Here is a 27,371-nt window from a genome sequence, read left to right on the forward strand (position 1 = left end):
TGTAGGTGTCATAACCAGCCATAAAATAACTACAGTGGTAGGTTCTGTGGGTTTTGACTCTTATGTAGGTGTCATAACCAACCATAAAATAACTACAGTGGTAGGTTCTGTGGGTTTTGACTCTTATGTAGGTGTCATAACCATCCATAAAATAACTACAGTGGTAGGTTCTGTGTGTTTTGACTCTTATGTAGGTGTCATAACCATCCATAAAATAACTACAGTGGTAGGTTCTGTGGGTTTTGACTCTTTATGTAGGTGTCATAACCAGCCTTAAAATAATGTAAGATATGTCACAACCGGTCTAAATATATGTATCAAGACAGTTTTGTTACAATACTTTAAAGAGAACAAACAGATCTGGGACCAGGCTAGGCAAGTATAAAGTTACATTTGAAAATGCAGTTTTATATGTTATTACATTTTTAACCTTTTTTTGTGTCCCATGTGTCCAACACATTTCGTCTTACCCAAAGATGTGGCCTATCTTCTGATTCTGGCAAGTAGCCAAGGTTAAAGTTAAAAAGCAACATCCAATCAGAATTCAGTCCTGAGTAGAATAATATTTGCCTAGCAGCACTCTCTCATTGGCTAGAAATGACTAGTTGCTGGGAAAATGAAACTTAACAGAATGTAAGGTGCAGCATATTGGGCGCTTTAGTTTTGCATGAGTTATAGACCATTCCATTGGTCGTTGAGGTAAATCTCCACCCACCTGCGGCATCTGGCTATGCAAAACCAGCAGGCCCACTGCTTCAGTTCTCTCAGTGACAACAGGGGACAACAATTAACAGATCTGTGAAACCACACTAAAAGTGAGTATTCAACTTAACTACCTTACTAAATAAATGTTGTATAACAATCTACTCTACAGTATTTTAATAACTGTAGCACAATATTAAGTAGACATTTTATTGATACCAGGTCTGTTAACATTTATGCATAAATAATCATGATTATGTCAAAACAGTAAAATCATGTAGCTGTTAACGATCACATTCTGCTATATGTGTGTATTTATACATATTGTTTAACAGTGAAAGGGGAAACATGGTTAAAATTTTACCTGAAACATTTAGCTTGTTTACTGCAGAGCTAGTGCAGTATACCGTGTCTCGTTCAAGGAGGCTGATCTTGGGTCAACACCCATCTTATAGCAGGTTGTTGCTGTGTGGGACACACCTGCAGGTTTTTGACAGTACTGACTAAGGTCGCGTTCCACTGCTTAGACGTTGCATGCATCAACCAATGGTTGACTGACAGATTGCTAAAACACATGATGTGGTTAGCTGATATGTAAAATACCTCTCCTGGCGTTGTAAGATCTAGCGTCAGCAAAGTCTGAGCAGAGAAATGCACCTTTTGTGTTCCCGACACCTCCCAATTTACTCATTAAGCACTGGTTTCAGTTATACTGATTCTACTTAATTATTGTTTGAACTTTTCCTGTCTGTCTACACAGTAGATGTGATATTTGATGGTAATGGGAACACTCCCTCTAACTGGTCTATCTGGTCTTAATATGTAGCAGCCAGGCAACGGTAGAATAATAGCCATGTTTAGAATGTCATTTGACACGCCATATATGACTACGTTATGTACGCCCTATATTAGGGAATGTACTGTGTTTTACAACAGTTGTACAGCATATCATACAGTATAGTTTCTAGTTTTCTAGTTTTTATTGTTTACAAGTCAAATAGCTGAAAAAATAAATAATTTAGTCTTTCCTCATCTGTGAATGTTGGAACTTGGCCAAACCCTTTGGATGAGTCACTGAAGAAATGTGGACTTTGTATTTTGTATTGAGGTCATTGCCTGTTTCCATGTTTTTGATTGGCTGCAGTAGTAGAGATGGAACAAGGTACAGGAGGGACTCTGAAGATTATGTTCCTGTTGACACTCTGTCTGCAAGACTTCACTGGTCAATGCCAAGGTACACACACACACATACTGTACATGAACACACACATAGTGTCTTGATAAATGGCTACTGAAAACTATGAACTCAAGCACTTCTTGTCTGTTTCCAGTTTCAGGGCAGCCTTCTGACCTGAGGATAGTTCTGGTGGGGAAGACTGGAGCAGGGAAGAGTGCAACAGGAAACACCATCCTGGGTAAAAAAGTGTTTGAGGTGAAGGAATCTCCAGTGTCTGTGACTGCTCAGAGTGAGAAACAGAGTGGAGTGGTGGCTGGGAGGAAGATTGATGTCATCGACACCGCGGGGCTCTATGACACAACAATGTCTAAAGAAGAGATTAAAAGAGAAATAGAGAAGGCCATCTACATGTCAGTCCCAGGACCCCACGCCTTCCTGCTGGTGATCAGACTGGGGGTGAGGTTCACAGAGGAGGAGAGGAACACTGTTAAGTGGATCCAGGAGAACTTTGGAGAAGATGCGTCAATGTACACCATCTTGCTGTTCACACATGGAGATCAACTGAAGGGCAAAACAGTCAAAGGGTTTCTTGCTCAGAGCAAAGAGCTACGGAGACTCATCAATATGTGTGGGGGCAGATATCACTCCCTAATCAATGACAAGAGAGAAGACAAGACTCAGGTTACAGAGCTGCTGGAGAAGATCGAGGAGATGGTGGTGGAGGACAATGGAGGAGAACACTACACCAGTGCTGACTATGAAGAGGCTCAGAGAAAGACCAGTGATATTACGTTTTACTGTAAACTGGCAGCGTATGGCGGTCTAGCCACAGCAGGACTAGGGATGTTGTCTGCTTCACCAGTATTGGTGGCAGCAGGTCTAGCTGCAGGCTTCAGCCAAGGGTTTGAATGCACTAAGGAGATGCTAGGCTTTTAAAACACCAGGTGTGCGTTCAGTTGGTCTTAACTTTTCAATACGAATGGCAACGGTACTTACTGAATGATATAACAGTTCTTTCAAAACCATTTGCAATGTTATAGATATGCTAGCCGTGTGGCAGGATGGCCCTAGCAGGGTGGGAACGTGGAAAATGTTAACAAAACTCTTGCTGCACTGTACACAATCACCCTCTCATCACCTATAGTTACATTGTTCCTCAACTCAAATCATGACAGTTTTTGAAAGCAGCCCAGGAGTTGACCATGTTTATCTTAGTGCATGTATTTAGTGTGGATATATAGTATTGTCGTGTCTTTACTATGGATTAAATGATATGACATGCTATTTTATAAAATCAATTCTCTGTAATTAATATTACCTGATTAAACTAATCATGTAAATGTAATTAACTAGGAAGTCAGGGCACCACAGAATAATGTTTATAGAGCTGTTGTCTTTCTAATAAACTCTTAAAGACCTGGTAATCTTTTATATCAATAGCAGCCAATTATTAATCATCACCTTATTCAGTCTCATCTGAAAGTCGTAAAATTCTTGGTTATCTTCACGAACCCTGGCTAACAAGTTGAATCTGCAATACAACATTTGGTTTAATTATTTATTTACAAAATACCTAAATAATTACACAGAATTACATATATACAGGATGGATCATACATTGATTACTAATTATGTCATAAAGGGAAACGTCCCTAGCGGACGAAACCGATATGACGGCTGGTTACAAAAAGAAAGGGGGTTGGGTTTGAATGAAAGTGCGGGAAGACTGAGGAACAAAAGGATTGGGTCTCTATCGGACCTTATGAAGCTATGATATCGTAAGTACAGAATCTTATGCATTCTAAATAACCACACATTCGGAAAAGGAAAATCCAAGAAATATACACTGCTCAAAAAAATAAAGGGAACACTTAAACAACACATCCTAGATCTGAATGAAAGAAATAATCTTATTAAATACTTTTTTCTTTACATAGTTGAATGTGCTGACAACAAAATCACACAAAAATAATCAATGGAAATCCAATTTATCAACCCATGGAGGTCTGGATTTGGAGTCACACTCAAAATGAAAGTGGAAAACCACACTACAGGCTGATCCAACTTTGATGTAATGTCCTTAAAACAAGTCAAAATGAGGCTCAGTAGTGTGTGTGGCCTCCACGTGCCTGTATGACCTCCCTACAATGCCTGGGCATGCTCCTGATGAGGTGGCGGATGGTCTCCTGAGGGATCTCCTCCCAGACCTGGACTAAAGCATCCGCCAACTCCTGGACAGTCTGTGGTGCAACGTGGCGTTGGTGGATGGAGCGAGACATGATGTCCCAGATGTGCTCAATTGGATTCAGGTCTGGGGAACGGGCGTGCCAGTCCATAGCATCAATGCCTTCCTCTTGCAGGAACTGCTGACACACTCCAGCCACATGAGGTCTAGCATTGTCTTGCATTAGGAGGAACCCAGGGCCAACCGCACCAGCATATGGTCTCACAAGGGGTCTGAGGATCTCATCTCGGTACCTAATGGCAGTCAGGCTACCTCTGGCGAGCACATGAAGGGCTGTGCGGCCCCCAAAGAAATGCCACCCCACACCATGACTGACCCACCGCCAAACCGGTCATGCTGGAGGATGTTGCAGGCAGCAGAATGTTCTCCACGGTGTCTCCAGACTCTGTCACGTCTGTCACGTTCTCAGTGTGAACCTGCTTTCATCTGTGAAGAGCACAGGGCGCCAGTGGCGAATTTGCCAATCTTGGTGTTCTCTGGCAAATGCCAAACGTCCTGCACGGTGTTGGGCTGTAAGCACAACTCCCACCTGTGGTCGTCGTGCCCTCATACCACCCTCATGGAGTCTGTTTCTGACCGTTTGAGCAGACCCATGCACATTTGTGGCCTGCTGGAGGTCATTTTGCAGGGCTCTGGCAGTGCTCCTCCTGCTCCTCCTTGCACAAAGGTGGAGGTAGCGGTCCTGCTGCTGGGTTGTTGCCCTCCTACGGCCTCCTCCACGTCTCCTGATGTACTGGCCTGTCTCCTGGTAGCGCCTCCATGCTCTGGACACTACGCTGACAGACACAGCAAACCTTCTTGCCACAGCTCGCATTGATGTGCCATCCTGGATGAGCTGCACTACCTGAGCCACTTGTGTGGGTTGTAGACTCCGTCTCATGCTACCACTAGAGTGAAAGTGACCAAAACATCAGCCAGGAAGCATAGGAACTGAGAAGTGGTCTGTGGTTACCACCTGCAGAACCACTCCTTTATTGGGGGTGTCTTGCTTATTGCCTATAATTTCCACCTGTTGTCTATTCCATTTGCACAACAGCATGTGAAATTTATTGTCAATCAGTGTTGCTTCCTAAGTGGACAGTTTGATTTCACAGAAGTGTGATTGACTTGGAGTTACATTGTGTTGTTTAAGTGTTCCCTTTATTTTTTTGAGCAGTATATTTACTCTGAGCTGCGCTTCGATAGATTGGTTGAAGATGGAAGGCTGGGTTGCCCAGCAGAGATCTCCCTTGTCCTTTGAAGAGTATTTCTGGGCAGATACGTTGTAGTCGTTCATCTGGTGGTAGAACAGATACCATGTAATACCCTGTTGTTCGGTGGTAGAACGGATACGATGTAGTACCCTGTCGTTCCGAAGAGATTCTCCGTCCCTTCCCAGGCCACGCACGTCCACAGCTGCTGCTGATAACTCGACGGCCAGGATGTATCACTTCAAAGTTCATACCAAGTTGCTATACCATAAGCTCATGCTATATTCTGGCTGGTATAGTCGAAATTCATCCTTTCAGCGTGTCGATCGTCACCTCCACATTGAAATTCGCCCTTTTTAAAGTATGGACAGCAGTCCTCACGTCATCGGGACTATAAGAGGTTGACTTTCGTCAATGGGCATTTGTAGTGAGGGAGAGAAGGGCATGTTTCATAGTTCACAACCAATGCCTGTTCACTTGGGCGGGGCCACTGTGTGAGCATAGTTCACTTAAGAAAACAATTCTTTCATTTAGAAGCTAAAATTACATTTAAATCTTTTCACAAATAGTTTCATATTTAAACATTTAAATTGCACAACAATTCCATGTGAATCTGATAACTAGAATGTGTAGACTTTCCAAGATACAGTTTATGTTGTCCAATCATCAGTAATAATGTCTCAGACGACAACTGATCTGACATCACATTTTTTAAGTACCAACGGACACTTTCAACTGGTTGGATTACCGAGATATTGTTAGGTTCCCAACCTTTTGATGTTACCATACTCTATGTTACCAAAGGGCTTTCCAAGAGTCCATTCTGTAGAGTGGAGAGAAAAAGGGGAAAGGTATTTATGGGGGGGGGTCATAAACCTCCGCCAACAGGGCAACGTCATGACAGTATGTATTAAATGGTAGTGTATGTATTTAATGGGGATACATAGTACATAGTAGTGTATGTATTTAGTGGGGATACATAGTATATATTAAATGGTAGTGTATGTATTTAGTGGGGATATATAGTATATATTAAAATGGTAGTGTGTGTATTTAGTGGGGATGGTGTAGGAAAGAACAGGAAACAGAATGAGTGGAAATATAAAGTCAAGAAGAAGCAGATTTAAGATGGCGTGTTGACAGCAACAGCAGTTGTTCTGACGATGGTAGCAGCTCCAGTAGTAGATCCCGTTACAAGTGTTTTAACGGGGTATTTTCAGGGTTAAATGTCTTTAAAAAGACTGAAAGACCCTGACATATAAAGATGTGGAAATTAAGAGGTTGGAGTGGGGAATACACTCAGTGGTTTAAGTGTAGCAGTAGAGTAGATTTATACTGTACAATGAGAATCAACAGACGTCAGATACAAATCAAATCAAACTTTATTTGTCACATGCGCCGAATACAACAAGTGTAGACCTTACCGTGAACTACTTACTTATAAGCCCTTGACCAACAGTGCAGTTCAAGAGGAGTCAGTTCTTCAAATTTCTGCCCTGCTAGAGCTGCCCTGGTCAACTGTAAGTGCTGTTATTGTGAAGTAGAAACGTCTAGGAGCAACAACAGCTCAGCCGCGTGTCTGTCCTCGGTTGCAACACTCCAAACGGCCTCTGGAAGCAACGTCAGCACAGGAACTGCTCATCGGGAGTTTTATGAAATAGGTTTCCATGGCCGAGCATCCGTACACAAGCCTAATATCGCCATACGCAAAGTGTCGGCTGGAGTGGTGTAAAGCTCGCCGCCATTGGACTCTGGAGCAGTGGAAACATGTTCTCTGGAGTGTTGAATCAAGCTTCACCATCTGGTAGTTCGAATCTGGGTTTGGCGGATGCCAGGAGAACACTACCTGGCCAAATTGTGTTTGAATTTTGTTTGTTTCCATGCCTGTCATAACATTTTTTTATCTGACCTGGACTTTACTTGCATAACAATGTTGGATATGAAATGGCAAAGGAATTCGCGCCTCGATATCAACCCGAGTTGCAGTGACCTAAAATCACAAAACATACACATAAAAAATATTCATATCATGTGTAATGGTACAGTATAAACACCATTAATCATATAAACTTCATAAGTCTAAAAACACTATTCCTTACATATGCCAAGAGGAACAAAGTTTTGTCCTCCTCTTTGAAGTGGGTCATCAACAAAACAATGGCAGAATGGTCTTTTGGCTTTTAAAAATGTTGACAATTCTCTTACTCTTGTTCAGGAGAGCTTGAGCCAGGCGACTGTCAATCACGATGCCAGTGAGGGTATTGAAGTGGTCGCAGAGCCATAACTTGGTGAAAAGGAAAGGCCACTGTTCCTGGAGGTCACTGGTGCTTGGAGGAGGACAAGAGTCCTATCCATTGTTACAGATAATATCCATTCTTCATTTTCTTTAAACAATGACAAAGAAAAAACTGTTAGACTATGTGCTGCACTCCATACCAGCACAAGAGGACAAACAAACAATTTAAAGAAACATTTGTATATTTTTGTACTTTTATGTATTTTTGTCATTTCTGTCCCTTTTATTACATTTGTCTCGCTCCCTCAAAGCATAAACCATTTATTTTGAGGGAAAACAAATTAACTATTTACAGAACCTTTTTAACATGTGTGTACACTCTTAGAAAAAGGGTTCCGAAAGGGTTCTTTGCCTGTCCCCATAGGAGAACCCTTTTTGTTTCCAGCTAGAACCCTTGGTGGAAAGGGTTCTAAATGGAACCCAGAAGAGTTTTACCTGGAACCAAAAGGGTTATACATGTAAAGTTACCTGGAATCAAAAAGGGATCTTCAAAGGATTCTCCTATGGGGACAGCCAAATAACCATTTACCGTTCTAGATAGCAACTTTTTTTCATAACAATTACATACATATGTTACATTCATCAATCAAGATCTCACCTCTTTGGTTGAAGGACTGAAGCAATTCCCGGCACTATATTGGCATCAAATGGTCTTTTATGTCCTCCGGTTGAACATATTCAAGGTCTTTAATATTCTCCACTCCAACATTTGCCCTCAGATGCTCTGACAAAGATCTCAACGTCTCAGTCTCCAACTCAGGCAATTGGTTTTTAATTGCATCTTGAAGACCCTCCATGCCTACACTGGTTTAAGAACACACTGAGTGAGACAGGGAAACAACAGAGAAACCTGAAAGATCAACAAGAAAGATCAATGCAACAGACTGACATTTCAACTTGGCTACTGTTAGCTAACACAATCCAAACAAGCTAACGTTAGCTAGCTAGTTAGTAGCTTAGTTAAGAAAACCTGCAGTAGGTATATAGAAGAATATAGTATATGGAATTACTACAAACTTATCAGATGCTCAAAAATATTTAGGCTTTTCCACAAAAATAAAATAGCTAGAGTAGAACAGAAAGCTTATTTTCTCATGAGTCTTCCTCACAGACCGTTTGGCGAGGAGCATCGCATTAGTGGAAATCAAGTCTGTTCTCAGGGCAGGCCTGGTTGTAGATAGATTCGAGTCGCGTCGGGGACATTGTTAGTATTTTAGCTTTCCCTAACCTTTACCTAATTATCCTAACTTGCTGCGTTAATTCTCGTAACCTGCTACGAAAAGTATCTTCTGCTAGTCAAAACCGGCAGAGCTGCCCTGAGAACAGTCTTGGTTTCAACCTTGAGATACAGCTCTCTTTCTCTTTCTCTTTCTCTTTCTCTTTCTCTCTCTCACACACACACACACACACACACACACACACACACACACACACACACACACACACACACACACACACACACACACACACACACACACACACACACACACACACACACACACACACACACACACACACCACAGGCCGTTTGGCGCCACCAACTACAGCAGTGTACGAGGTCGACCGATTATGATTTTTCAACGCCGATACCGATTATTGAAGGACCCAAAAAAAAGTCGATACCGATTAATTGTCCGATTTTTATATATATATATATATATATATAATGTAATAATGACAATTACAACAATACTGAATGAACACTTATTTTAACTTAATATAATACATCAATAAAATCAATTCAGTCTCAAATAAATAATGAAACATGTTCAATTTGGTTTAAATAATGCAAAAACAAAGTGTTGTAGAAGAAAGTAAAAGTGCAATATGTGCCATGTAAAAAAGCTAACATTTAAGTTCCTTGCTCAGAACATATGAAAGCTGGTGGTTCCTTTTAACATGAGTCTTCAATATTCCCAGGTGAGAAGTTTTAGGTTGTAGTTTTTATAGGACTATTTAGCCAGCAGCATATCACCCTGCATCCCACTACTGGCTTGCTTCTGAAGCTAAGCAGGGTTGGTCCTGGTCAGTCCCTGGATGGGAGACCAGATGCTGCTGGAAGTGGTGTTGGAGGGCCAGTAGGAGGCACTCTTTCCTCTGGTGTAAAAAATAAATATTATCCCAGGGCAATGATTGGGGACATTGCCCTGTGTAGGGTGCTGTCTTTCAGATGGGATGTTAAATGGGTGTCCTGACTCTCTGAGGTCATTAAAGATCCCATGGCACTTATTGTACGAGTAGGGCTGTTAACCCTGGTGTCCTGGTTAAATTCCCAATCTGGCCCTCAAAACATCATGGTCACCTAATAATCCCCAGTTTCCAATTGGCTCATTCATCCCCCTCCTCTCCCCTGTAACTATTCCCCAGGTTGTTGCTGTGATGAGAATGTGTTCTCAGCCAACTTATGTGGTAAAATAACAGATAAATAAAATATTTCTCTGTATTTCATATACCTTTGACTATTGGATGTTCTAATGGGTACTTTAGTATTGCCAGCTTAATCTCAGGAGTTGATAGGCTTGAAGTCATAAACAGTGCAATGCTTGAAGCAGAGCAAATGCAGGAAAGTGCTGTTTGAATGAATGCTTACGAGCCTGCTGCTGCCTACCACCGCTCAGTCAGACTGCTTTTTCAAATCATATACTTAATTATAATATAATAACACACAGAAATATGAGCCTTAGGTCATTAATATGGTCAAATCCAGAAACTATCATTTAGAAAACAAAATGTTTATTCTTTCAGGGAAATACGGAACCGTTCGGGTGGCATCCCTAAGTCTAAATATTGCTGTTACATTGCCCAACCTTCAATGTTATGTCATAATTATGTACAATTCTGGCAAATTAGTTATGGTCTTTCTTAGGAAGAAATGATCTTCACACAGTTCGCAACGAGCCAGGCGGCCCAAACTGCTGCATATACCCTGACTCTACATGCACAGAACGCAAGAGAGGTGACACAATTTCCCTAGTTTAATAACCTGTTAGGGCTAGGGGGCAGTATTGACACGGCCGGATAAAAAACGTACCCGATTTAATCTGGTTACTACTCCTGCCCAGTAACTAGAATATGCATATAATTATTGGCTTTGGATAGAAAACACCCTAAAGTTTCTAAAACTGTTTGAATGGTGTCTGTGAGTATAACAGAACTCATATGGCAGGCAAAAACCTGAGAAGATTCTGAACAGGAAGTGGCCTGTCTGACAAGTTGTTGTTCATCTTGGCTCTTTTTATTGAAGACTGAGGATCTTTGCTGTAACGTGACACTTCCTACGGCTCCCATAGGCTCTCAGAGCCCGGGAAAAAGCTGAATGATATCGAGGCAGCCCCAGGCTGAAACACATTATCGCATTTGGATAGTGGCCGGTCAGAGTACTCTGAGACTCAGGCTCATGCACGAGGGCACGATATGTTTTTATTTTCTTTGTACGTATACACGCTTTCCCGGTCGGAATATTATCGCTTTTTTACGAGAAAAATTGCATAAAAATTGATTTTAAACAGCGGTTGACATGCTTCGAAGTACGGTAATGGAATATTTAGACATTTTTTGTCACGAAATGCGCCATGCTCGTCACCCTTATTTACCCTTTCGGATAGTGTCTTGAACGCACGAACAAAACGCCGCTATTTGGATATAACAATGGATTATTTGGGACCAAACCAACATTTGTTATTGAAGTAGAAGTCCTGGGAGTGCATTCTGACGAAGACAGCAAAGGTAATAACAATTTTCTTATAGTAAATCTGACTTTGGTGAGTGCTAAACTTGCTGGGTGTCTAAATAGCCAGCCCTGTGATGCCGGGCTATCTACTGAGAATATTGCAAAATGTGCTTTCACCGAAAAGCTATTTTAAAATCGGACATATCGAGTGCATAGAGGAGTTCTGTATCTATAATTCTTAAAATAATTGTTATGCTTTTTGTGAACGTTTATCGTGAGTAATTTAGTAAATTGTTAGCGAATTCCCCGGAAGTTTGCGGGGAATTTGCTAGTTCTGAACGTCACATGCTAATGTAAAAAGCTGGTTTTTGATATAAATATGAACTTGATTGAACAAAACATGCATGTATTGTATAACGTAATGTCCTAGGGTTGTCATCTGATGAAGATCATCAATGGTTAGTTCTGCATTTAGCTGTCTTCTGGGTTTTTCTGACATTATATGCTAGCTTGAAAAATGGGTATCTGATTATTTCTGGCTTGGTACTCTGCTGACATAATCTAATGTTTTGCTTTCGTTGTAAAGCCTTTTTGAAATCGGACAGTGTGGTTAGATTAACGAGAGTCTTGTCTTTAAATAGCTGTAAAATAGTCATATGTTTGAGAAATTGAAGTAATAGCATTTCAAAGGTTTTGAAAATCGCGCCACAGGATTCAACTGGCTGTTACGTAGGTGGGACGAATTCGTCCCGCCGGTCCCATAGAGGTTAAATCACCTGGTTGGAGAAGTAGGCTGTTATTCAATGATAAATGAACAGGCAACGCATCCATTATATGCAACGCAGGACAAGCTAGATAAACTTGTAATATCATCAACCATGTGTTGTTAACTAGTGATTATGTTAAGATTGATTGTTTTTTCTAAGATAAGTTTAATGCTAGTGTCGTGACGTTGTATTAGTTAATGTGACGACTGTTGCTCATCGAATGATTAACTGTTTATAATTGCGTGGTTAAATGAATCAAGCAATGAATCAAGCAATTATTAACTCATTAACTTGGGGCACCATGGGAAAATTAGTTTTATTGAGTTTCTATTTCCCAAATTAACTCAAAGAATATCAGAATATCGATTTTACAACAGTCGCTACTTCAAACAATTTCCTCTAATGTCTCATTTCTGATGTCGCATAATCCAGGAATCTGCACGAACCCGGGCTACACCAATGAGTTTACCACACCAATCTTAGTTGATTATTTATTTACTAGCAAGCTAAAATGATGATAAAAATACACATACACAAAACACAGTCTAGGCTATTGATTAGGACTTAGTATAACGGGCCAACACACTGTGGCGCGTGTTACCCAAAATGGGGATTTCAAAAGAGAGAGAAACAAAGAAAGTACACGAGAGAAATATACATTTGAGTTAATTTGTCAGCTATGCTTATTTAAACCTAGCCATGCCCCGAACTGCCGCTCTTATGGGTCAGAATATAATGATGTAATTACGTGTTGGAGGTCTCAGATGGGCGTCCCGCGTGGCTCGTTTAGGCTTCTCAAAGGCGCAGAGCTCCGACGCAACTCTCTGATTGTCCTCACGATGTCAGTGTCCTTCTTGGCTTGGTGGTCTGATTTCTTCCCTTTTCTCTGTGGTGTCGCCTGAGGACAGACAGCTCTGTAGCTCAGAGCTCACAGTGTAGATACCACGATTCGATGGAGAGTGGAGGCTAGGTGGTTCGGCTTGAAATCACCCGCTTAGACACAGCTACTCATCCATAGCTTGTGTAGAAAAGGATTCCTTGGTCTTCTTCCTTGTGTTTCGTTTTTGGGTTCGTTGACCATTTAGACCTTCGCTGCAGCTTGGGGTCTCTTAGTCTAATGTTAATTCTCCAATCTCCTGTCTTATACCCTCGGGTCAGAAGTGGGCGTAACCGCCTTTAGGGCAGTTCTCTGGGCGTACCACGTTAAGAGCAAGGCCTGGATTTTACTCAAATCCAATTTTAGACACTAACTTCACATTTCATCTTTACCAAAACATTCTCTTTGATTTGGATATTTTCCACACCACGTACAATGTATAAACATCAGGCATATACTGGGGAAACTCTTAACTTCTCTAGGGCCAGGGGACGATTTCGTCCCACCTACGTAACAGCCAGTGGAATCCCGTAGCGCGTTATTCAAATACCTCAAAAATGCAAAAACTTCAATTTTTCAAACATATGACTATTTTACACCATTTTAAAGACAAGACTCTCGTTAATCTAACCACACTGTCCGATTTCAAAAAGGCTTTACAACGAAAGCAAAACATTAGATTATGTCAGCAGAGTACCCAGCCAGAAATAATCAGACACCCATTTTTCAAGATGGCATATAATGTCACATAAACCCAAACCACAGCTAAATGTAGCACTAACCTTTGATGATCTTCATCAGATGACAACCCTAGGACATTATGTTATACAATACATGCATGTTTTGTTCAATCAAGTTCATATTTATATCAAAAAACAGCTTTTTACATTAGCATGTGACTAGCATGTGACTAGCATTCCCACCGAACACTGCCGGTGAATTTACTAAATTACTCACGATAAATTTCTATCCAAAGCCAATAATTATATGCATATTCTAGTTACTGGGCAGGAGTAGTAACCAGATTAAATCGGGTACGTTTTTTATCCGGCCGTGTCAATACTGCCCCCTAGCCCTAACAGGTTAACCTGTTAGGGCTAGGGGGCAGTATTTGCACGGCTGGATAAAAAAATGTACCCGATTTAATCTGGTTACTAATCCTACCCAGTAACTAGAATATGCATATACTTATTGTATATGGATAGAAAATACCCTAAAGTTTCTAAAACTGTTTGAATGGTGTCTGTGAGTATAACAGAACTCATTTGGCAGGCAAAACCCTGAGACATTTTCTGACAGGAAGTGGATACCTGATGTGTTGTATTACCTTTAAACCTATGCCATTGAAAAACACAGGGGCTGAGGAATATTTTGGCACTTCCTATTGCTTCCACTAGATGTCACCAGCCTTTACAAAGTGTTTTGAGTCTTCTGGAGGGAGATCTGACCGAACAAGAGCCATGGAACGATGATGGCCCATTAGACACCTGGCGCGCGAGTTCATGTTGGGTACCCTCGTTCCAATACGTTATAAAAGAGAATGCATTCGTCCACCTTGAATATTATTCATGTTCTGGTTAAAAAAGGCCCTAATGATTTATGCTATACAACGTTTGACATGTTTGAACGAACGTAAATATATTTTTTCCCCTCGTTCATGAAGTGAAGTCCGGCGGGCTTAGATCATGTGCTAACAAGACGGAGATTTTTGGACATAAATGATGAGCTTTTTTGAACAAAACTACATTCGTTATGGACCTGTGATACCTGGAAGTGACATCTGATGAAGAGAATCAAAGGTAATGGATTATTTACATAGTATTTTCGATTTTAGATCTCCCCAACATGGCGGCTAGTCTGTATCGCAACGCGTATTTTTCTGGGCGCAGTGCTCAGATTATTGCAAAGTGTGATTTCCCAGTAAGGTTATTTTTAAATCTGGCAAGTTGATTGCGTTAAAGAGATGTAAATCTATAATTCTTTAAATGACAATATAATATTTTACCAATGTTTTCTAATTTTAATTATTTAATTTGTGGTGGTGACTTGAATGCCGGTTATTGGAGGGAAACGATTTCCTGAACATCAACGCCACAGTAAAACGCTGTTTTTGGATATAAATATGAACTTGATAGAACTAAAAATGCATGCATTGTCTAACACAATGTCCTAGGAGTGTCATCTGTTGGAGATTGTAAAAGGTTAGTGCATAATTTTAGCTGATTTTATTGTTTTGGTGACGCCTGTCTTTGAATTGGCACAACATTACACACAACTCTTGTAAATGTACTGTCCTAACATACTCTAAATTTATGCTTTCGCCGTAAAACCTTTTTGAAATCGTAAAACGTGGTTAGATTAAGGAGATGTTTATCTTTCAAAGGGTGTAAAATAGTTGTATGTTTGAAAAATTTGAATTTTGACATTTATTTGGCTTCAAATTTGCCGCTCTTGAAATGCACCTGCTGTTGATGGAGTGCACCACGGGTGGGACGCTTGCGTCCCACCTAGCCCATAGAGGTTAATAATAAACCACAGCAATGCCTGCTAGATTCAGGGGCCACATGTAACGTTATGAGCCTTAAAGATAAAAGGAGGCTCGCGCCCAGAGACAAACTCACACAGAGTAGCACCAAGCTGAAACTGTATTCAGGCCAGTTCATGACCTCTTTAGGCCTGTTTGTGACAGAGTGTGTTTTACGTGGCCAGAAACACACCCTTGAGTTTGAAATCGTTGAGGCTAGTCAACAGCCATTACTGTCAGGTTCTACATGCGAGCGCCTTAGGCTTATTAACTTCACCATCCCAGCTGATCTTAACATTATAGACCAGGCTGGGCCCCTGAGCAAGGAGACACTCCTAAGCAAGTACCATGATGTCTTCAACGCACCGGTCGAGTCAGTTCCCGGCGAAGTCCACTTTGAGTTGGACGCAGCAAACTAGCCTGTCCAGTGTGCACCCTGCAATGTACCAGTGGCCATGAAAGCAGCTACAAAGGCTCAGCTTGACAAATCCGAAGCAGACGGCCACATGATATCCGTCATCGAGCCTACAGACTGGATAAGTAATATGGTCATCTTCAAGAAACCAGACAAGCTACGGATATGCATTGATCCTAAACACCTCAACCGGGCTCTGCGATGCTCACATTACATTATGCCCACGTTGGAGGATGTTCTTTACAAGCTCCCAAAGGCCAGAGTATTCACGCTCGTGGATGCCAGAGATGCCTTCCTGCAGTGCAAGCTCGACGAGCCCAGCAGCTACATGACCACCTTTTGGACACCCTGGGGCAGGAAGAGGTGGTTGAAGCTCCCGTTTGGTGTCTCCGTGGCTCCAGAGGTGTATCAGCGGAAACAGCACAAGTTGTTGATGGGACTCAGTGGCGTGGAACCCATAGCGGATGACATCCTCGTAGTCGGCTGTGGGGACAGTGATGAGGAGGCAGAATGTGACCATGACGCCAAGCTGCTGGCCCTGATGTTCAGATGTAGACAGGTCAAGCTAAGGCTAAGCATAAAAAAGCTTCAGTTTAAAGTGCCAGAGGTTCGCTTTCATGGGCACATCTTGTCCTCCACCGGATTGAAGGCGGATCCTGAAAAAGTGAAGGCTGTCTTGGAAATGCCCCACCCATCTGAGTGCAGCGCTTTGTCGGATTCGTCACCTACCTGGCCAAGTTCCTACCGCGGCTCTCTGGAGTGTGTGAGCCACTAAGAAGGCTCATGGACAAGGACACCATCTGGCATTGGCTCCCAAAACATGGAAGTGAGCGCTGAGGGAAATAAAACAACTGGTCACCCAGACACATGTACTGCGATACTACGATGTGTCAAAACCTGTCACGATTCAGATTGACTCAAGCCAGTATGGACTTGGCTGTTGCCTCATGCAGGAGGGCCAGCCTGTGGCATTCACCTCTAGGGCACTCACCCCAACAGAGCAGAACTATGCCCAGATAGAGAAGGAGTGCCTCAGCATTGTGTTTGCATGCCAACGCTTCCACCACTACCTGTACGGGCGCAACAATATTAACGCAGAGACAGATCACACCCTTATTGCTATATTCAGCAAGCCTCTCCTGAATGCCCCGAAACGACTGCAGAGCATGCTACTGGCCCTACAAAACTACAACCTCAAGGTGGTATATAAGCCAGGGCCAGAGATGTATGTGAGTGACACGTTCAGCAGGGCTACTGCATCAGGCACTCACACACGCTCCATGCATGAATGACACGCTGTGTGCAGCTTATAAACAGAGCAAGTGAATGTTGAACACATCAACATGGCTGACTACCTCAATGTCACGGACCAGCGCCTTATACAAATCAGACAGCACACAGACAGGGACGAGCAACTCCAGGCATTGAGGTCTGTGATTCTGATGGGCTGGCCCGACTGCAAGGAAGAAACTGCTTTAGCCGTCAGAGATTATTGGCCAGTCAAAGAGGAGCTCAGTGTTCAAAAAGGAGTAATATTCAAGGGTCAGAGAGTCGTTATTCCCCAGTCTGTGCAACTTGAGATGTTGGCGCGCGTGCACTCAAGTCACATAGGAGGTGAGGCCTGTTACAGACAAGCATGTGACACACTGTATTGGCCAGGAATGAAGAGTGAAATCAAAGACTATGTCAGTAAATGCACAATCTGCAATGAATATGCCATTGAGCAACAGAGAGAGACGATGATGTCCCACGAGCTACCGATGCGCCCCTGGCAGATAGTAAGTCTAGATCTCTTCCAGCACAGTGGCAAAGACTTTCTGCTGGTAGTCGATCATTACTCAGACTTCTGGGAGATTGACCTCCTCCCCGACCTCTCAGCAGAGACAACGATCAAACGCTGCAAGGCTCGGTGTGCCCGCTATGGCCAGCCAGATAGGGTAATTTCAGACAATGGACCCCAATTCTCCGGAGTTGAGTTCCGAAAATTTGCTGCAGACTGGGAATTCGAGCACATCACTTCATCACCACGACACCCAAAAGCTAATGGGAAGGCGGAGTCCGGGGTCAAAATCGCAAAGAACCTCTGCAAAAAAAGCTCTGCGAGAGGGCAAAGATGCCTGGAAAGCAATCCTGCAGTGGCGCAATACCCCGACAGAAGGCATGGATAGCAGCCCGGCCCAGCGCCTCATGGCACGGCGCTTAAAAGCAGCTCTGCCAGTAGCCAGCGCTCTCTTGGAGCCATGTGTGGTGACAGACGTGCTGGTGAAGCTACATCACAGAAGACAGGTCTCTAAGTTCATCTATGACAAATCAGCAAAAGACTTACCTGAGCTCAGGGTGGGTGAAACGGTGCGGATGAAGCCACTACCAGGGGACCGGACGGGCCTCTGGAGACTCGGATCCTGTGTACAGAAAGTGGCACCACGCTTCTACTTGGTCGAAGTGAATGGATCACTGTACCGTTGTAACAAGGTTGACCTTCGGATTGCTGAGCCAGCACCTACTCAGAACCCTGATGGTCAAAGGGGTCGCATGACAAAAGACAGAACCCCAGCAAGTCACATGGGGCCTGAGGCACTGGGCGAAGAGCCAGGGGATCACAGGTCGGCCGCTCCCTCACCCATCAATACTCCCCTTAGACAGTCAGGTGACACGCCTGTGCGGGAACCCGCAGTCCTCGCAGACAAGCCCCCTGTCTTTTCACGCTGTGGGCACCTGTCCCAGCCACCAAAAATACTTAAGAAATCAACCATGAAATACAGATAGCTAAATGCTAAATGTACATTATTTTTAAATAGATTATTACTTTCATATAATTTTTGAAGACATAATAAAAGTATATATTTGAAATAAAGTGGAACTGATTGCTAAAAAAAATACAAACACAAACAATTGCATGCTGTAATAAACTCATTGGAATGTAGATACTGGTAATCAAAATGGCTGATCTTCCAATCTCAAGTTATCATTGTCCTGCTCTCTGACTTGTTGGAAAGGTGGCATCCTATGATGATGCCACATAGAAACTCAGAGCTCTTCAGTAAGGACATTCTGCTGCCAATGTTTGTCTATGGAGATTGCATGGCTGTGTGCTCAATTTTATTGTAATTGACCTTCTCTTTGATGAGCCTATACCACATACAGTACACTATAATATTACTACTACAGACCACATACAGTACACCATAACATTACTCACTACAGATCACATGCAGTACACTATAACAGTACTACTGCTGCACTCTAATCAACTGCAACACTAAATAATCTATAGTGGATTGCTCCACATCTTATCTCTCCCATCTATTGTTACTTCTATCCCATCAAAGATAGACCTACATATACTGCAAAGATGCACGCTACAACAGCTCCCACTGTCAGATAGAGAGATGCATTTGCAAGTGGTGGAATGGGGACTGTAAAGGTGGTTGCCATGATGGCGGCTGGGATAGGGGCAGCTGTGGCAGCAGGGGCTGATACTGGGCCGGCTTGGGTTGATACAAGAACGTCAGAACCTGTCTTTGCTCCTGAGTCCACTATATTTTCTTGATTTGATAAGTCTGCACTTTCTCTGATCTCCTCCCTGATTGTATGTGTTCCCCACAGCAAATCCCTGAACTTTTTGTTCATGCCAATTCTTTGCTTTCGCATTTGCTTTCCCAGAACTACAGGGAACCACAATGGTGTTGTTAGTATTCTTACAGATACATTACATGATTTGACTAATTTTACAACCGGATTCTGTTCCCAGTCCAGTATTTCCTGGGCCCTCTGGAACATCTCATTGGTGTAGTATTTTTCTTCATTCTCCTCCACCATCTTCTCTATCATCAACAGCAGCTTTTTGACCTGACATCTCAATACACTTGTCTATTTCTACCTTCATCTTCACTGCATCCACTGATGTGTCAAAGAGCCCTGGGGTGTCGATGACTTCAATCTTCCTCCCATCCATCTCTCCTCTCTTCTTCTTAGTCTCTGCAGTGACAGACCCTGGAGACGCCTCTGCTTTAAACGCCTCTTCCATCCCCAGGATGGTGTTTCCTGTTGCACTCTTCCCTGATCCAGTCTTCCCCAGCAGAACTATCCTCAGGTCAGAAGGCATCCCTGAATCTGTGGAAACACACAAGTTTTAAAATTGTCGTTAAAATTATAACAATTCGTGAAAATAATTAACAAGAGAATGATTGCACTACAGAAAATATGTATACGCTTTGTTCCAGGCGATTGGTGATTCCATGCAATACCTGCATGTCTATTTTTACTATGTGGTTGATGGTTGGGCTATTGAGTGGAGACTGAGACAAATAAAACAAGCCAAATGGCCAGTTGAAAACGTCATAATTGTTTTTACAGGAAATTTGAGAAAGGGAAATGTTTTTGTTAATCATAATTTAGTTGTGTTAAATTATTGTTGATTATCATGGAAATTACAGACACTGAATACACACTAACATCAAGTAAATCTCAACTAAGCAACTATGATAGAAACATCTAAAGGAAAACAGCTTATATTATGCAGTACATGACAACAAACATACTCCCCAAGGGATAGTCAGTTACTGTACATCTGGCAAACTCATAAAAATGACAACTTTCAATTGAAATATTTTATAAAAAGCTTAAAGACAATCCAGAACAAATACAAGGCAACACACAATATTACAATGAACAAAAATATAAATGCAACATGTAAAGTGTTGGTCCATGTTTCACGAGGTGAAATAAAAGATCCCAGAAATTTTCCATATGCACAAAAAGCTTATTTCTCTCACATTTTGTACACAAATGTGTTTACATCCCTGTTAGTGAACATTTATCCTTTGCCAAGATAATTCATCCACATGACAGGTGTGGCATATCAAGAAGCTGATTAAACAGCATTATCATTACACAGGTGCACCTTGTGCTGGGGACATTAAAAGGCCAGTCTAAAAGGTGCAGTTTTGTCACACAACACAATGCCATAGATGCCTCAAGTTTTAATGGAGTGTGCGATTTGCAACAGATGAATCACCAAATCTAACCGGTGAAAACATTGGCCTACTAAAAAGATGACAAGACAAAGTAAAAGGAGAATCCACTAACACGGAGGCATTGACTATTCATCAGGAATCCCTGTGTAACAGTGTGTTAAAGCTGGAAAATGTTGTCAAAGTGGCTGTAAAACTTGTCAACTTTAAATGGGCATCGTCAGTTCATTCAGCTGCTCAATGACACAGAGGCAGAGCACCAGGACCATTCAAATGAGCGCTGGCTAAGCCTGGGAAAAGTATTTCGCCGTGTGTTGGAACTGAGAGGGAAGATAGGTATGTTCCTTGATACGGTTGGTAAAGCTGATGACATCTCTGAGTTGAAAGACACAGACTGGCAGGGCGACTTTGCTTTCGTTGTGGACATATTGGGGCATCTGAACCATCTAAATGTGAAACTGCAGGGAAATTGTGTTTTTGTGCATGAACTGTATTCCAACGTGAAGCATGCAAGGCCAAACTTATGTTGTTCTCCAGACAAATGAGCAGCCGGTCTCTCACTCATTTTCCGACTCTGGCCGCACTGAACAGGCCCACATCGCAGTGCCGCACTGAACGCTCCCCCATCGCAGTGCCGCGCTGAACGCTCCCCCATCGCAGTTGCCGCACTGAACGCTCCCCCATCGCAGTGCCGCACTGAACGCTCCCACATCGCAGAACCGCCTTGAACGTTCCCCCATCGCAGTGTCGCACTGAACGCTCCCACATCGCAGTGCCGCACTGAACGCTCCCTTTGATTGCACTTTGATTGACCTGCATGCTGAGTTTTCCAGCTTCTCATACTTCACCATGATTGAGACTGAGCTGGAGCTTGTATCATGCCCCCTGTCTTTCAACAGTGAGAAAGCACCACCAGATACACAATTGGAGCTCATCGCCATCCAATGTGACAGTGCTTCAAAAGAGAAGTACAAAACAGCAACAATAGACCAGTTCTATGGCTCACTGAATGAAACAAAGTTTCCAAACATGAAAAAGCCCAGAGGATGCTGTTTTATTCGGGTCCACATATGTGTGTGAAAACTTTCTCAATCATGAACTACAACAAATCCCCTAACAGGTCAAATTGAACAAATCACCACTTGTCAGCTGTTCTGAGGATCTATACTTCAGAAATGACACCAGACTTTGATGCCCTTTCCAAGAGAGGTGACCAGACTCATTGCTCACATTAAGACCAGAATCACCAAGAGCCAGGCTTATGTTTTCTTTGCCTGTTTTCAACATTATTTCATTATTATTATGGTGATGGTTATTGCAGTGAGAATTATCAATGCACTTGTCTCCATTCATTTGACATTGAACACTTACTACAATGGCTCAGATTGTACTTTGTTTGGGCTGAGATGATTTGAGAACTGTTCAGTAATCTGCTTTAATATAAAGAGTTATAGACCATCTACATATCAACATGAAGCCAAATGTTGTTCTGTGTATGCTCTGTATGTGGCTCACAATATTATTTTTTAGGGTGGAATTAAAATGAAAACTGTTCCATAATATGCTGTCATAAACAGCCCATTCAATATGAACTCAAATTCTATACTTGTAGCTCTTATTTGTGTCACTCAGACTGTACTTTAGTAACGGAGATGGTCTGTATCAGACATCTGCTGTTTCCAGTCATATAAACATGGTTTTTCATATTTCAGAAGTTTGCACTTACTTTTTGTGGCTGTGAGTCCGATTGTAGGTAGAGATAATACAGTGACAGAATTGTTCTGCAATCTTAGCAGCATATGTACAGTTACAGTACACTACTAGTTGTGTGTCAACTTGAACAAAGGCTTCATATGTTTTGTCACACATATAGTATGTGGCCCTTCACTTGGTTTCAAAAGCTGAATGTGGCCCTTGAGACAAAATGTTTGCCCACCCCTGAACTAGGCAGTGCCATTGAGGCCATCTCCATAAGGATGTAGTCAATATTCTTCTTCTACTACTTCTATGAGCGTTGAGTTAGTAAACAAACTGAAAGGGTGCACACTGCCACCTGGAGTGTGTTGTTTGAACAGGTATAAAGCCAAAGTTGGGGATTTACTGCCATCTGAAGTTGTGGAATGTTTGCTCACAAGTATAATTCATTAGCTGATCCCTCCTGACGACCTGGATGGAATTATGTGATCCTTTCTTAACCCATAGGAAGTCCCACCCAGTTGACTACTTACAAATTGTGAAAGTTCCTCAATGGCACTGCCCATGCTAAAACAGGTTTTTGGGCACTAGTCCGCTAGAGGGCTGAGAGGACAAGCTGAGTGGACAAGGAGCTAATAGACTGAGTGGGAGGGGAGCTCGCCTTGACTGACAGTTGGAGCTCGCCTTGACTGACAGTTGGAGCTCGCCTTGACTGTAGGTTCTTAGCACCAGTAGACTATCTAGCGTTGTAAACAACACCTTCTACGAAGTTAAGGATGGTTAACAGTATTTTAAATGTGATAAGAGAATAAGACGTTACCAATGTTGTATTAAAATGAGGGGATAAGGAACCCCTGCTCAGACTCATCAACCAATGGTTGCGTGCCATGTCATCGAATGTGGCATCGGGCACCAGATGGCTATGATGTGGTTAGCTGACAGTATTGTTATCTGATAGTATTGTTAGATGACAGTATTGTTAGATGAGAGTATTATTAGCTGATAGAATTGTTAGATGATAGTATTGTTAGGTGATAGTATTGTTAGATGATAGTATTGTTAGATGAGAGAATTATTAGCTGATAGTATTGTTAGCTGATAGTATTGTTAGGTGATAGTATTGTTAGCTGATAGTATTGTTAGGTGATAGTATTGTTAGCTGATAGTATTGTTAGCTGTTAGTATTGTTAGCTGATAGTATTGTTAGCTTTTAGTATTGTTAGCTGATAGTATTGTTAGCTGATAATATTGTTAGGTGATAGTATTGTTAGATGATAGTATTGTTAGCTGATAATATTGTTAGGTGATAGTATTGTTAGATGATAGTATTGTTAGCTGATACATATTGTAAGAGCTGACATGTGTCAGCAACGCCTGTGCAGAGGAATGCGTCCTAAATGTGACACTGCATCTATCATACAATAAGCCAATAATATTTGGCTTCCTGAATTCATGTTTTTTGACACAGAGTAAGAAGCTGGTAGCTAGCTAGCTCTATAGCGTTTCAAAGGTAACTGCTTAATTTGACCAAAATCAACTTAGCTATTTCTGAATGTTTATCAACATTTATTAATTTCAGCATGCTTAGTGTTACACTCAGCAATCATATGAGACAGAATGTACTCACTAGCTGTCATTTCTCTCTCTCTAACTTCCTGCTGACCCAACTCCCTTTCAATAAAATGTAACAATCTGAGGGAGTTTATAACAAACAGTCTTCTTCTTCTCCACTGAACTTTCCTACAGTGGCCGCAAGGTTTCAATGTAAACCTATGTGTCAAAGTTCAGGCACCGGCCAGTGACAGCATAGTATCTTACTGTAGTTGAAAACATTATATTTCCTAAATGTTCATTAATAATATCTTACTGTAGTTGAAAACATCATATTTCCTAAATGTTCATTAATAATATCTTACTGTAGTTGAAAACATTATATTTCCTAAATGTTCATTAATAATATCTTACTGTACTTAAAAACATGTTCATTAATATCTTATTGTAGTTGATAATTTTCCATTTCACCAATGTTCATTTATAACATCTTACGGCTCTGCCCTGATGGTAGAGCCGCCACTGTTTGTTGTTGTTATTTTCAAAGTGTGTTTTAAAGTTAGTTTGGTATCTCAGTTCAGATGCCTGACTCCCTGGGCAGTGGTGAATAAAGGGTTCACACATAAAAAGATAACAAACCTGTAACACTTTCCAAGTTACTGACACGATAGACATGTATAAAAGTACTATAGTAGTACAAACTTGCATCACATATTGACATCTTCTTCCTTGCGGATGCACTTGAAATAGCTACAGTCTATAGTTTTCCAGCTCCAGTGGTTTTTCTGTAACTAGAAATAGCTGAAGATCCAGTGGTTTTTCCGTAACTCTTACAATTGTACTCATATTTACAGATGGCATACAAGTTTGGTATTCAGGTACATTAAAGTTCATACGATCTGCAAGGCATGTCTGCCAAAAAACACATTTTCATAAAAACAAAAAATTGAAATATTCAAATGCTTATTCTGTGAAGTAGTGACGTGTGACAAATGCCTAGCTTCTTGAAACGGGTCACATAGTGATGCAGTGGAGGGTCATGTCTCCCTGCCTCCTTCCATCCTGTGGACATACAATCATAAATCACCAACCAAATACGAAGGCAGAGCTAGCCCTAGGCATAAGCAACATAGGGACCACGGCCGCCCCCCACTACTAAAGGACACCAATAATAAGAAGAGACTTGTTTGGGCCAAGAAACATGAGAAATGGACATTAGAATGGTGGAAATGAGTCCTTTGGTCTGGAGTCCAAGTTGGAGATTTTTGGTTCCAACGCCGTGTCTTTGTGATGATCCGCAGCTGTATTTCCCACCGTAAAGCATGAGGATAGGAGGAGGTGTTATGGTGGGGGATGCTTTGCTGGTGACACTGTCTGTGATTTATTTAGAATTCATGGCACACTTAACCAGCATGGCTACCACAGCATTCTGCTGCGATACGCCATCCCATCTGGTTTTGGCTTAGTGGAACTATCATTTGTTTTTCAACAGGACAATGACCCAACACACCTCCAAGCTGTGTAAGGGCCATTTTACCAAGAAGGAGAGTGGTGGAGTGCTGCATCAGATGACCTGGCCTCCACAATCACCGGACCTCAACCAAATTGAGAGAGTTTGGTATGAGTCGGACCGCAGAGTGAAGGAAAAGCAGCAAACAAGTGTTCAGCATAAATGGGAACTCCTTCAAGACAGTTGGAAAACCATTCAAGGTGAAGCTGGTTGAGAGAATGCCAAGAGTGTGCAAAACTGTCAAAGGCAAAGGGTGGCAATTTGAAGAATCTCAAATATAAAACATATTTTGATTTGTTTAACACTTTGGTTACTACATGATTCCATATGTGTTATTTCATAGTTTTGATGTCTTCACTATTATTCTACAATGTATAAAATAGTAAAAATAAAGAAAAACACGGAATGAGTAGGTGTCCAAACTTTTGAGTGGTACTGTGTGTGTTTTTTGTATTTCATATGTTTTGTTAAAGGATTGCTGTAGATACTGAGGTATTCATTTTATTTTTCCCACATACATTTTATATCCTGAGATTTTAGAGACATCTCCTTCTGAAAATACTTTTAGTAAAGGGGGCATTACTTTTCAATATTGGTCTGGTATATCAGGAGATCATCTGCAAATAAGTTTAGTTTATATTCATGTTTACCCATACTGATACCTTACGTTTGAGTCCTGTCTAATTCTTTCTGCAAACTGTTCAATGGTCAGTGCAAACAGGAGGGGGGAGATAATTATATAATTATAATAATAATAATAATAATAATAATATATTTTCCAGTACACATTTCTTGATTATTTCTGTTCATACATCCCCACCCCCAAAAATAATATATTAAGAAAAAAATAATAACCAGTTAGTCATGTGTATTTTATTGTTTACAAATCCTAATGTAGACTTCATTTGATTTTCCTATTTTTTATGATTTGAGGTTAATCAGGGTGTGTCCAGTGTTGTATGATTTCTGCCATATTGTCAACAGTACTATAATTACATTAAATTATGTTGACATGCTATAGTCTGTTTGTTCCAATTGTTGGAGGAAAGAACAGGAGGAGTGGAGATGATTGGAGAAATACATCCATACTTTCATTTGTTTGTTTGGGTTACCTTGAGACGAGTCCCATGACACTTGTGGGGGTCGTAGAGCAAAACAGAGTTCGTGAGAATCTCCCCTTTCCACAGTGGGATCACATTATTTTGAAGCCCAAACGGTACAAACAGAAGTTGGCACACCCTCTAGTGGTGACCTTGACCACAACACTCTTTGGTCTGCTTGGTCCCTCTAGTGGTGACCTTGAACACAACACTCTCTGGTCTGCATCACACCTCCTCCTCCATGCTTCACGGTGGGAACCACACATGCGGAGAACATCCGTTCATGCATCTCACAAAGACACGGAGGTTGGAATCAAAAATCTAAAATTTGGACTCATCAGACCAAAGGACAGATTTCCATAATGTCCTTTGCTCGTGTTTCTTGACCCAAGCAAGTCTCTTCTTCTTATTGGCGCCCTTTAGTAGTGGTTTCTTTGAAGCAATTTGTCCATGAAGGCCTGATTCACGCAGTCTCCTCTGAACAGTTGATGTTGAGATGTGTCTGTTACTTGAACTTCGTGAAGCATTTATTTAGACTGCAATCTGAGATGCAGTTAACTCTAACAAACTCTAATGAACTTGCAGCAAAGGTAACTCTGTGTCTTCCTTTCCTCATGAGAGCTAGTTTCATCATAGCGCTTAATGGTTTTTGTGACTACACTTGAAGACACTTTCAAAG

At 41.7% G+C, this 27,371-nt stretch overlaps 1 protein-coding gene across 1 annotated transcript; it reads left to right on the top strand.

Moving 5' to 3' along the window:
* The first annotated feature begins 643 nt into the window (after window positions 1-643).
* On the top strand, window positions 644-3,191 carry LOC106591005 (GTPase IMAP family member 7). Its single transcript, XM_014182177.2, has 3 exons — window positions 644-815; window positions 1,847-1,936; window positions 2,034-3,191. Exons 2-3 carry the CDS (start codon window positions 1,855-1,857, stop codon window positions 2,813-2,815), a joined length of 864 nt encoding a protein of 287 aa, XP_014037652.1. The 5' UTR covers window positions 644-815; window positions 1,847-1,854; the 3' UTR covers window positions 2,816-3,191.
* Window positions 3,192-27,371: the final 24,180 nt, after the last annotated feature.

The sequence above is a fragment of the Salmo salar genome, chromosome ssa02 (genome assembly GCF_905237065.1).
Source record: "Salmo salar chromosome ssa02, Ssal_v3.1, whole genome shotgun sequence".
NCBI lineage: Eukaryota > Metazoa > Chordata > Actinopteri > Salmoniformes > Salmonidae > Salmo > Salmo salar.

Excerpts from the sequence above, each read along its gene's own strand:
- LOC106591005 (XM_014182177.2), top strand. The coding sequence starts at position 1,855 with ATGGAACAAGGTACAGGAGGGACTCTGAAGATTATGTTCCTGTTGACA. Across the intron at positions 1,937-2,033 it reads CTTCACTGGTCAATGCCAAG|TTTCAGGGCAGCCTTCTGAC; the intron begins GTACACACACAC and ends GTCTGTTTCCAG.